Consider the following 12,862-nt stretch of genomic DNA (forward strand, 5'->3'; position numbering starts at 1 on the left):
ATAAAGGAGTCCAGCCAAAGGCTTATATTATGTTTAATGTATAATTCAGCTCATTAGTCCATGTCATGTAGACTAAAGCAGAAGCGGTCCAACAATGTGTTGGAGTATTTAAACCTCACATTTGAGGTCAACTGCAAGTCTGCAACTCCACTTATCAGTTTTATTAAATGTGTTACAGTCAATAATAACGAACCACCCCCATCTCCCCCCAAAAAAAACCAAATTGGAAAAAGGTGAGAAACCTTGAGAGATTTGCAATAATGTCTTTGTCGGAAAACCACAATAAAAATAGAGCATCCAACTGCACAGCAACTCATCATGTTACAATAATCAAATGCCTATGATTGTGTGAGGAATATAGGCTAATTGGCCATTATATCAGGTTTCCCCATCCAGAGTTCTGATTCAAAGTTCAGTTGAATTTATGTGAGGGGACCAATGTTGAAACACTCCACTGAAACTTCGCTTGGGATCAAAAAAAATTAGGCCTGGAGCACTACACCGATCGCATGCCTGGGAGTGGGATCAGGTGGTTGGCATTACCGCAGTGGGAGCCAGAGGCAACGGTGGTTCCTGAGAGAGAAAGTCATGAGAAAATCGCCTGGAAAATAAGGCTTTGAGAAGAGGAAGATAAGACGAGGAAATTGACTCGTTTGATCTGCACCAAGTTCAACCAGCTCTTTGATGACTCGGGGATCAGGTGCTGGTGACCGCGCTTATTTCAATCACACGGCTTGGCGCACCCGAGCCCTCACTGTTTTTGGCCAACTTCGCCTGTTGGCCGAGGGTTTGTTGAGCGCCTTCAAAGGATTTGTGTTATTTTTTATGAGTCAGGGTTCAGTATTGTAAGCCCAGCCGGTGTTTTTACCAGGCAGGAAAGCTTACAAACCATTCACAATCGACACAATTCTTCAAAGTGCAGGATTAAGTTGCACTGCATCAGCTTGTCGGACAGTATCAGAACCAAAAGTCGAAAGGATCTTTTTGACCTCTGACCTCTGCGGATGGATGTGCTGAAAGATTATGTGTTGTTTTGCCAAAATCCATTATCTCGATGGACACGAGGAAACCTCTCCAACTGCTGCATAGTTTCCACTCCTGGGCAACCGACAGAAATAACTGAATTATATCAGTTACTATATATCACTCTCACTATTCGAGCATTTTTTTTTTCCATTTTATCAGTTGTAGTTACTGGGGTTCAGTTTTGGACATTCCACTTTACTCTCTACTGAAGTGAAATATCAACCGAAATAAATGCAAACAAAACCTGGATTTTCAGGCCCTTTGACACTATGTATTTGCTGTAATAGTTAGTAGTCAACAGTCTTTGAGGTGAACCAAGAGGTCATGAAGTAGCCTAGAGCAGTGGTTCTCAAGTGGGGTTCGGGACCAGCAGGGGTCCTTCAAGAGGTTCCAGGGGGTCCCTTTGCAAAATGATTAATAGTTAAACTGCACCGTTGTTTAATTTACAAGACATTAGAGGAAGTACAATTGCAATAACAAACAATGCCTGCTTTGATCATAGTTTCACCATAACAACAATAGTCAGCAATAACAAATCTTCTCAGATCGGGGTCCCAGCGATATAATCTCATCAAATTGAAGGTCCTCGAGGCTGAGAATCACGGAGCCAGTGAGGAGAAAAGAGCAGTAGACTTACATAAGGAATAGGTGATGTCAGGTGAGAAATAAAGGTACATTATACAAGAGTCATACAAGTCCCTTCTACCATTATATACGAAACAATTCATTAACACCTGATACTTCTGAAGATTAGCAATATTATGAATAATAATTATGAATGCAAATATCTGATCACTGTATGGAACCAATGCATTAAACTCCAAAAAAAAAAAACAAATGGACCCAAACTTACTGTCTGTCCTGGGCATGACTTCTGCTCACGGTGCAGAGGAACAAAGTCCATAAAAGACCCAAAGTTGTGAAAGATAATCTCATCATGTCGCCGTCTCAGTGGGTGAGATGCTGGTCGACGTATCGCTCTCCCCTGCAGAAGAGAGGCTGAATCAACGAAGTGGAACTAAAAAGTTGCCCCAAACAGCCTTTTGCGGTCTCTTCAGCGCTCCATCCATTGGCGCCTCAGAGCACAGAGTCGCGCCCGTATTCGACGCCCGCCGACGGGGGTTTGGGTGATCGGACCTCTCGACGCGTTTTTATCCTTTAGAATGAAACGCACGCAACGGACGGTCCTCGTTCACGTGCATCGTTCTCTCATATTTCAGCATTAAAGTTCCGGAGTGGCCTCCCACTTTTGGCATGCGGGAATATTTCACTGTTGGCGATGTTTTGTAGAAAAGAAGAATTCCCCACTTCTATTTCCCTCTCTGGTTGTGGTTGGTCATCTCCCTGGAGCTGCTTCTGTCCTTGCCGCTGCGCGTCGGCTGGGTCACTCACACACACACACACACACACACACACACACACACACAGTCACTATTATCTGTGTGAGTAGCTCAACTATGTGTGTGTACTCATCTTCAGTAGGCTCCAGTACAAAAACCCAAATAAACCTAAAACATCTGGAAATACCCACAAAATCTTTGCATGGAAACATTTTTTTTTTTTCATCCTATCTTCCAATTTTATTTAACCAACTTCATATAAAATGCGATCAGAGTTTGGATGCAAAAGAAGGTGGCGAAAAAATCATCACAGTAGGAATAACGCCAGCGTAGTTACTGCTGAGAAGTTGCACATGTGGTTAGCGCCCCCGTGAGGTACCTTTGAGTTATGACTAGTATTGAAATAGAAAGAATGCAATATTCCAGGCTTTAAGTATGTCAACATTTATTGAAAAAGAAATCACAAAACCATTGCATGGCACGAAAAGAACATTAAAACAAACAAATAAAAATACACAGCTCATCTTAGCTCAAGACAGATAAAATCTGTCTTTTGAAAAGAATACAGTACTTCGGTAGGAAATATGTAACGCTTCTCATCAAAAATCTGTGAAAGTGTCTTTCAGTTATTGACTGAATGTTGGCTCTATCTGTTCTGTAGTTCTTCTGTTTTGCAGCAGCTCTCCAGTGATCTCATTTAGAAGGTAAGCACCAGCAGAAATGCATAACAAATATACACACACACACACACACACACACACACACACACACACACACACACACACACACACACACACACACACACACACACACACACACACACACACACACATATACACTTTGCTATTTCAAGCGAAACCATGAATGATGCTTCCGACAATGTGGTCTTTCTGCTTCTCAGCAATAAAGCTGTGATAGTGTGGGCAGTGGAGCTTTGCTGTCTCAGGCTCAGTGAACCTGGCCTTGGAGAAGACCACACAGTCGTCCTGGTTCACCTCCAAGCTGTAGGCTTGACAGAGCTGAGCTGCGGCGGGCAGGTCCAGCACCAGGAGCCCTGCCAGCTTGTGGAGAGGAAAGCGACAGTTGCGGCTGTTGTGACCGTGGCTGTAGATCATCAGCAGGTCTCTGTGACAGGCCACCAGGTGGCGGTGGATAGCACAGCTCTGCAGGAAGTTCAGCCTCTGGGCCAGTCGTAACAGACGTACTGGGTTTCTTTCCAAGAAGGCTCGGTTGATGGACAAGGCAAGGCTGACGGACGGAGACGTGCGAAGACGCTTGGGAAGTTCCATCGTGTGCTGCATGACGCGAGCTGAACCTGGGGAACAGGAGGAAAGAAGCCATCTTAAATTACACCAGAAACTAGAAGACGTGCAAGTTCTGAAAAGGTCAAGCTCTTCCTGTTCGTCTCCCAGGAATTTCCCATTGTTCCAATCGAGAAGCATAAACTGTCTCTGAAAAAGTACATAAATGCAAGAGACCCCCCACATCGAAGCCAAACTACCCACCCATGTTGAAGAGCAGACTGAGGGCCTGGAACTCCTCCTGGTTGCGATGATGTCCCGTCTCGGTGGCGTAGCAGCTCAGGAGCCAGCTCAGACTCTCCTGAAGGTGCGTCTCATTGATGCGGGGGTCGTAGAGCCGCAGGGGTTCTCCACACAGTCTGTAGGAGGCGTAAATGAGGAAGCGCACGGTCCGCTCAAGAATAGCCAAGCCGGCCTGTCCAGAAACCCGCTGGATGATCATGTCTTGCCTCACGCTGCGCAGTCGGTCAAAGACAAAGTCATAAACCTGAAAGAGCAACAACACTTTCTTTTAGGGATATGGGTTCCCTAGTTTTATTATGGTTCCGTTTACACAAGGATATCCACCTCCACTACTCTTGACATTACGGTTTGGATTCATATGCACCACTGTAGGAAAAATAAAACATCAAATATATATATATATATATATATATATATATAAAAACACAGGCCAACTTGGGTTTCAGGATCAAGACAGATAAAAGAGAATTTCTAGGCTAATGTTTGCATGTAGAAACATTTAAAATCTCCATTTCCATTACAACTCTCTAAGGCCACTGCTCGAGAACAATGGTCAAGGACGCATTACTAGCCTCAGTCCAGGGCTGCAGACTGGGGGAGGCAGCAATGTCATCAATCAGGTAGCACACAGTCTTCAGCAGCATGGCGGGTGGACGGAGGTCGCTTGGCCGTGTGGAATCTTTCCCTGCCGCTGGTCTGGAGTACTCCTTCACAGCGCGAGACGGGTCTGCCCTCGGATGTCTGTTCCTGGTGGTGCCTGCCAACATCTCAAAGCGGTGGAGTAGGTTCTGTGACTCTCGCTGCTGCAGCTCCCGACCCGGGCACATGTGCTGGCAGGTTCCCCTGGGGGCCGATTCATGTTCTTGCTGCCGCCCAGAATTCTGTTGCTCTTTGTCCCAGTGCCCGTCTCTCTCCTGGGGTCGGTATCCTCCGTCACCCCATCTTCCTCGGTTCTGTTTCCACCCTCTCCCTGCTGCTGACCCCCTCCTCTGAGAGTGGGAACTGAGATGGCAAGAGATGGGCTTTGTTCTTAGTCAAACCAATGCTAGAATTTGATTCGTGTTTTGTCATGTTGGGCAGAGGTGGAAAATTCAGATTCAGAAAGTGAAAATGCACGCCAGGATTTTGAGTCAACTGTGTGGATTTGCTGATTAGGACTCGGGCAGTCACACTCATGATTAGTTGACGATTTATTGTCCTTTTTTGTTAAATTTATGGAGCCATCATAGTATGATCTTATAATACAACCCATCTTCTGACATTGAAATTTGGAATAGAAAAAATGGGCTAGGCAGTAAAATTCCCTCAGCCCAACTGTTGGAAACTCTCCCAATTCACATTTTATTTACTGCAACATTTCTGACATTGGTATGAAATCCACCTTTAATTTGAATGGAAACATTGGATTGTGGAATCTAATGATTTTGTCAAAAGACTGCAATCCGCTCAAATAATTGCCATCAGGAGATTGGCAGCTCTAATTAGAACAATAACAACCCAGAGGGTCCAACTACTGAGTGCAGGGTTCATTCTGGCATAAAAAAAAAAATGTAATTCAAGGGCTTTCAAGTACTTTTTTCAAGCAATATTTCTTTCATTTTCAAGGGCTTCATGAAAAACAAATGTAATCAATTGAAATTTGAAAATTAAAATACCATATCATATAATCTTGGTCCCATCATCTATGTCTATCTATCTATCTATCTATCTATCTATATATATATATATATATATATATATAAATATTATAATAAATATCTAGAATCTACTATTATAAGTCGATTTCAAACCATGCTGGATACATTTACATTTCCCTGGCATAATCTTGTAAAAGCGATTCTGGAAAATTACGATTGCAATAACACCAAGGGGGAATATCACAGGTGTTCAACGATCGCATCTTTTCCAAGGACTTTTTAAGCACTTCGGCACAAAAGAGGCTATTTTCAAGGTATTCCACTACTTAAATATTCCGAGGACGAAATTCAAGCACCTCAAGTACCTCGGGGACCTAAGGGTAAGAACCCTGTGGGTGAAATCAGCTGCATGAGTTCACGCGTGGACCACCAACATGGTAACGGGACTTTGACTTTCTAAACCTGGAGATATCCATCTCTGTAATATTGGCAACTATGAAACAGAGTTTTCATTTACGTCCCGGCCCTCGAAATAATAGAAAATATTCACGTCCCATTCACCCGTTCTGTTCAGATCCCACCCTCAGCCTAAAAACGCCGGTGCCACACTGCCTCGCAGACGTTAGCAACTCCAGCCTCCTCCTGCCTTGGAACAGGCTCCACGACGCTATCATCTCACATCGCGCGTTTCGCACCTTTACCAGAGAACTCACGTGTGACGAGGTTCTCTCCTGTTGTTCATTGTATTAGCGCCGTGTCCACGTCGTCACTCTCCGGGATCTGCTCCTGAATGAGAGACTACCGGGCCGGGTTTCAAACTGCGCGCCAGCATAATGTCGTTTTAGGCTGTTTATCAATTGCACTTGGGAGCAGCCATCACCCCAGTCCCAGCACCACAGTCCCAGTACTACACCACCGGCACCACACCACCGACACCAACACCACCGACACCAACACCACCAGCGGGGGTTTACGGTGGCGCATATTTGCAACGTCACATCCTGAATATTGCTGCATTCCAGTTTGGTCTGAGCTCGGACAAATCCAACCTCCTTCTTGGAACGCCGAGTCGGAATTTCGTGGCAAATCTCTCGGGCTTTTCCGAGATAGGCCAGTTTTGTTTTTTTTTGTTTTTTTTTGACGTCTAACTTGGATCAAAACCATCCTGTAGTTTACATGTTGTGATAGCGTTTATTGGTTCCACGAGCTTGCCAAACAAACAGATTCACTTCGGGAAAACACGCGGAGCTCAATTTTAGCTGGGGGTGGGGGTTGCCGACGCAGGAATGAACGATTTCCGAGTTCGTGGGAACGCGACATCACAAACGCTTTTCGCTACTTTGTTTTACGAATTTAAATAATTACTATGAATGAACAAGACTAAATCACATCTCGAGATTGAAACCTGCCATATTTTCTGAAAGTACGACGCTATTGTGATTTGGCTTTTAGATTTGTTTCCCGACTTCATTGAGAGAAATCCAAAGGGAGTTATTCATCAGAACCCTGCAGCAAAGTTATAACAGCAAACACACAACAGTATATTGCAAAAACTTTATTTTATTTTTTTACAGATTATTTTCATTGAATTATCAGTCCTATGGGAGACCCTTAAGTTCATGAGCTTTCAGTAATTAACAAAAAAAAAAAAAAAAAAAAAAAAAAAAAACATAAAATCAAAACACAAACACTAATATAGAACCATCCAATGATATGAAAAGTGCTTATAGTTTATTATGCCATGTAATTTCATGTGGTGCCCTTCAGTGTTTGGGGCAGTAGAGCTCCTGGGTTCTGGTCGTGCTGAGCTGTTCCTCCTCAAACGCCTGCTGGGTGTGGATAGTGTGGCGGCAGACCAATGATGACAGCTCCAGCAGCTGGGAGAAGGTCCTGGATGAGAGGTCACAGACAAGCTATTAAAACCAAACTCTACCAACAAATCTCTGAGCTGCAAATTCACGGACTTTTTCAGTACCTCAACCCAAAGCATTAAATACAGGTTAGTGAATAATTTCTAAACACTTGAATTAAACTTTTACCCCAGGAAACAGTTTAAAATTTAAAATACCAACAATCCATTGAAAAGAAAACTATCAAACAAGGTTACAAATAAAACACTTACAATAAATATTAAGTGAAAGAAAATGTATGATGAAATTCTGAGCGAGAACATAGCAAGACAAACATGGGAAGATCAAAAAAAAAAAAAAAAAAAACACTCATGGAAAAGGAAAAAAATAAAATTGTAAAGGAACAGGGGTCTTTAAATCATGAAAGCTGGCTTATCAAAATGAGAACACTATCTCAGTGTGTACCAACCCAGAAAGCTGCTGGCTGATGTTATTGGAAGCCGTTTTCATGTTTCTCAGGCCCTCCAGAGAGAGGCCATTTTCCTTTTGATCTCCCAGTGCACACTCCAGCAGCAGCTTCTCACTTTCCTTTAGACGGGACTCTACTTTATCTGAATGGGCGGAAGGAACTGGTTATCAAAATCACCCCAAAAAACAAATCAAAAAAACAACAACAACCTTTGCATGTTAGACAATACCATAAGTACATGGTTAGCAGCCATGTATTCATGGCATTGTATAACACACAAATGTGATGAAACATAGCCTGTTTTCATTACAAAGAGAACAACTAAGTTAGTGCTACAATAAAGCAAGTCAGATGTGTAGCATAAAGTAACATTTCCAGGCACCCCAGCTAAATGACTGAACCGAAAATAGCCTCCTCACCCAGGAATTCCCTTCTGTCTCCGTCAATGTGGCAGTTCTTGACAGGAAGCTCATGTCGTGTGGTGTCAATGGCTGCGGCCAAAGTCTTGTATTCTCTAGTGAAGGGCTTGGAAGTTTCCGCTATTGGACTCAATGAAGCAATCTGACAAAATGGAATGAAAGACAAACTTGTATTCCATTAAATATGCAGAGACATAAAACATATCTATTTAAAATGTAATACTTTTCCCCACCCCCAAAATTAAATGTTCTAAAAAAAGAACATCTATATTCACCTGCAAATGGAGGACCTCCTTCATCTGCTTGTTCCTCTCTGTGAGGAGCAATTGGCGTTTCTTCTGGTGGACTTGATTATGTAGCTTCTCTTCTTCCTCAATCACCTCCAGTATCCTTGACTCGGCCTCTGCTTTGAGCGTCGCAGTATTGCTCTGCATCTTAAGTCACAGAAATGAAACCATATCATATGAACATAACATTTTTACTTTACTAAGTAACATTAAAACATTACCAAGGGGACGAAACAAATAATTAATTATAAAAATTAACTTAATATTAACCAGAAAAACAATTGTAGATCATACACCTGTTAGCCTTAGATATAAAACATTAGTTATGAAGTTAAAATACCATACTTTAGCTGTGAGGAAAGCCAACTGGAAGGTCTGCAACTCAATGGTCCACTTGTTATACTCAGAGTTTCTCTCAGACGCTCCTGCATTTTGCATCACAGTTCTATCTGATATAAAAATAAAAACTGTTAGAGTGAACAGATATATTTTCGTAGATTATCCCAAAAATGAGTCAAATCTGTTTACCATTAATTACGGAAATATCAAAATCTGGGCGAATGCAGGGTCCGTCTGAGAAGGTGGATTGAAGAAGACTTTTCCCGAACAATGACCCTTCTAGAAGACTAGTGACCAGAGCTGTAAAGACACACCACAAGCAGAAATCAATAAAAGATCCCATTCCAGACATGTAATTAAATTGACAATAGCATAGAATTGGTAATTAATGAACTTAAAGCAACACTATAACCTTTTGACCTTAAAATAACAGTTTCAGAATCATCTTGATGGTACACTGACTTGTAATATGGAGAATGGCACCTCTCATTTCCACCCACCCCCCAGGACGCCTGTTCTTGCACTATGTAACTTTGTTATTCGGGTGGGAAAAGTAAGCTACTCTTTTTTTGCCAGGTAAAATGTATTCTCACACAGACAAACACACAGACAGACACACAGACAGAAACACAGACAAACACGATGAGATGGGTCAGATGGGTCGCCCAGCACTCGCATCTCGCCAGCAGGCACCTGCCCTCACTCTTATTGCAATACGGGGTTTGTTTCAACCTCTGATTCGCACGTGCAAGCCGATCTGCCAGACCGAAGGCATCTGGTTCCTACACCAGTAGCCGAGGCCCGATCCCTGCTTCCTGGAGCCGTGGACTGAGTGCTCACTGAAGCGGCGAGCTCCGTGCAAGGGCTGCTGTAACCTAGGTGTACATTTTATCTGCGTTTGTAACAAAGACTGTTATTGAAACGTGACCAATATGGCTCAAATTTGTCCGACAAAACAAATTATTTTTACAAACGGGACCGGGTTTCGCAAAAATACTAAAAGCTACACAGTGTTGCTTAAGCAGAACATTTCAGAGCAGATAATTAAATAGAACCTGAACTGTTCCCCCCTCAGGGGGGATTTTGTAAGCTTGTATAAGGAAGGAATGTAACTATAAATAATAGACAGAACTGGAGATTTTGAAACAGTATTATGATATGTAAACATTAACAGTTTTAATTTGGTGAATGTTTCCCCTTTGTTGTGTTCTATTATCTTCATGACATATGGCATTTACAAAGTGACAGAACAACTTTTCCATATTAACAGCATGCTCCCACAACTAAAGGAATAACTGTTTTTAAATTCACAATATCAAACACGGCACGTGTAATTATTTTTGTCACAAACAATTCTGTCAGAATATATAGTTTACTTACGAGTTTGAGGCTCCTGCGGAGCCAGTGAACGCTTTGTGGCAGTAGCAACCTTTGATTTGATACGACTGGGTGTAGGCGAAGAGGGCCGCAGAGGCACCGCGAGTGATTCATTGGTCAGCGAGTTACTCTGTTAACACAAACAGTAAGTTAGAACTCAACTTCAGTGTATAATATGAATACGGTCACCGCAGCAAAATGAAGGATAAAGATAACTCAAAAAGAAAAACAATTTCCAGAATGCATATCCTAAAACACTCTGTATGTAATGTAAAAAGAAAACACGAACTGATACAATTAGCCAAACAGAAAACTTTCAAATGATCTGTACAGAAAAAAAAATGTAAAAACATTTATTTATACAAACGATTGGTTGAAAACAGGTTCAGCATTACCTTTGAAGCAGACTTCTCAATAGACTGCAGATAGCGTGATTTTACAATAGTCCCACTGGCTGAGAGGAAATAAAAGAGTGAAGGCATTGTCTTAGTAGCTTTTTCACACTAGTGGAAAGTCTAGTAGAGAGCCAGTGCCTCGGCCAACAAGCGCAATGATAAGAGTGTGTACCTAACATGCCGAGGCGAACACTTCAGGTTCAGAAAGTCCTGTAATATTTTATTTTTAAGATATGATTTATTCCAAAATAACTATGTAGACTAGCAGAAATACAAAAGAAACAAAAAAAAAAAAAAAAAAACAGTCAATAGTGGTGCAATTGAACTACATAATTTTGCTGGGGACCCCCTGGAAGCTCTTGAATGACACTCTGGAGGTCCCTGGACCGCAGCTTGAGAACCACTCCTCTATGCCGTTGCCATAAATCGACCACAATCTTCGGTTGGTAATCGGAAACGCACATTGACGTAGTGACAGCACGTGTTTGCCTCAAACAGTGTGTAGTTAGAAAGCAAAAACGAGAGGATTGCTACAGCATCCCGAGTGATTTACATATTCATTAGTCGGTTTGTTTACTTACATTTCACGATACCTTTCTTCGCAGCTCCACTGTTGTTGGCGTTGACATTTCCACCCTTAGAGCTGAACAAAAAAGCGCAGTCAGTTGTCTTATAGCCGCTTATAAATAAATTCGCGAAAAAGCAATACGCGAATGTTTATGCGAGTATGTTTTTGCAGCCGACGGAGCTACCGAACAAGCATCGAATGCTAACGTTACGGTAAAACAAGATCAGGATCTGACTGAACTCGCTATAACGATCCTCACTAATAATTATGCATCAAAGACGTTAATAATCACCTTTTACTGTCAGCAGGCGTATTCTTAAAACTATTTGGACCCATGGTGGCTCTTTTGGACGCCATTGTCTTTTCAACTAAACCGCCGGTACGCGGGTTTTGCTTCACGGGCGAAACAAATCATACGAATTTCGGTTCCGCTTTATAGTCCCGTGTTTGTTGTAAATATAAGTTTTCATTCGAAAACCGCTGTATCGGTATAATCGAACACAATATGCTCAATATACACACATTTGTTACACGCTCTCACTGTTTCATTTGTTTAAAGCAATGGGTTATTTAAAATGCTGGGAATTAAAATATTATGAAAGAAAATTCTCAATAAATGAACCAAACTAAACTAAACTAAACTAAATAAATGTTTTATGAATTTTTGGCAATCGGTATTTGAAAATTTGGCTTTTTAACACTTATGGCAAATATTTCCAATTTTAAGTCGTTTCCATTTACCTATATAAAGTAATTGATATTGTTCTCTGGATATGATCTGGTTTGTAAATATAACAAGGTGTCAACTATCGGTTGCTTTCTCCTCAAGCATTGTTTAAGCCTCTGCGAGGCATTCCTGCCCCCACCTCCATCCAGCAACCTATCCATCCTCCTACTTCTCTAAAATAATTCTGAATTTTACATCTAAATTGTAACTACATATCACTTTGTAATTTCCTCTTTGTGCTGAGTGTGATTTAAATGTTGTATTATATATTATGTTATGTATAATGTTATTATGTTATTATTATTAATTAAATAGTAATTATTATATGTGAATTATTGGATTTCCAAGTAGGCCTATAGGTCTCCGGGGTAAGTAGTAAGACGTCATTATACATAAGACTGCAATTCATACAAGTAACCACTAGAGGGCCGGGAGGCTGCCTTGATGCCTTCGTCAGTAGTGCTTCCATAGGGTAGTGTGTCATTTGAGGAAGCAGGTTGTAAATGAGTGACATTAACTTTGTAAAATGGACTTTAATGTTATCTTTTAGCGTGAAGACCATTATACGTTGTAGATCACACCAATACCAATTTGCCTTCTTTTTCAACAACCATTTGTTTAATTTTTGTAGTCTGAATTACCATGACATCTGAAATGGGATCCTGAGTGTGTACGAAAACAAAATAAAGTTTCTGTGTGTGTGTGTGTGTGTGTGTGTGTGTGTGTGTGTGTGTGTGCGTGTGTGTGTGTGCGTGTGCGCGTGTGTGTGGAGGGGGTGGGGCGTACATGTGGCTCCATCCTTATGTGTGTGGTGAATGCTCTTACCTGCAGTATGCTGTCCATTTGTGTGCCTAAGTCTTCAGGAACATAATGGGCTCTGATCC

At 41.8% G+C, this 12,862-nt stretch overlaps 2 protein-coding genes across 2 annotated transcripts in view; both read right to left on the bottom strand.

Annotated features, from left to right (window-relative positions):
• The window catches only part of cpamd8 (C3 and PZP like alpha-2-macroglobulin domain containing 8), a 54,841-nt gene extending 52,808 nt beyond the window's left edge, over positions 1-2,033 (bottom strand). Inside the window, exon 1 of the mRNA XM_079998780.1 lies at positions 1,880-2,033. Coding sequence (XP_079854906.1) covers positions 1,880-1,965 — 86 coding nt within the window. The 5' untranslated portion in view covers positions 1,966-2,033. The remainder of the gene's footprint in view (positions 1-1,879) is intronic.
• Positions 2,034-2,819: 786 nt separating this feature from the next.
• Positions 2,820-11,624, bottom strand: LOC307227435 (uncharacterized protein). The gene is made up of 13 exons (XM_079996746.1): positions 11,544-11,624; positions 11,265-11,326; positions 10,684-10,742; positions 10,292-10,418; positions 9,101-9,211; positions 8,918-9,021; positions 8,561-8,719; positions 8,286-8,427; positions 7,867-8,008; positions 7,315-7,437; positions 4,483-4,912; positions 3,872-4,154; positions 2,820-3,681 (listed from the first exon to the last, which is right to left on the bottom strand). The coding sequence occupies exons 1-13, from the start codon at positions 11,606-11,608 to the stop codon at positions 3,215-3,217; spliced, it is 2,274 nt and encodes a 757-aa protein (XP_079852872.1). The 5' UTR covers positions 11,609-11,624; the 3' UTR covers positions 2,820-3,214.
• Positions 11,625-12,862: the final 1,238 nt, after the last annotated feature.

Source organism: Zeus faber (assembly GCF_960531495.2).
Source record: "Zeus faber genome assembly, chromosome: 1".
In the NCBI taxonomy this organism is placed as follows: domain Eukaryota; kingdom Metazoa; phylum Chordata; class Actinopteri; order Zeiformes; family Zeidae; genus Zeus; species Zeus faber.

Bases quoted from the DNA above. Each gene is read 5' to 3' on its own strand.
- LOC307227435 (XM_079996746.1), bottom strand. From the start codon at position 11,608: ATGGCGTCCAAAAGAGCCACCATGGGTCCAAATAGTTTTAAGAATACG. The intron at 4,913-7,314 runs CTGAAGGGCACC...TTGCCATCTCAG, and splicing joins GAGCTCTACTGCCCCAAACA to TTCCCACTCTCAGAGGAGGG. The intron at 3,682-3,871 runs GTGGGTAGTTTG...CCTGTTCCCCAG, and splicing joins CAGTCTGCTCTTCAACATGG to GTTCAGCTCGCGTCATGCAG.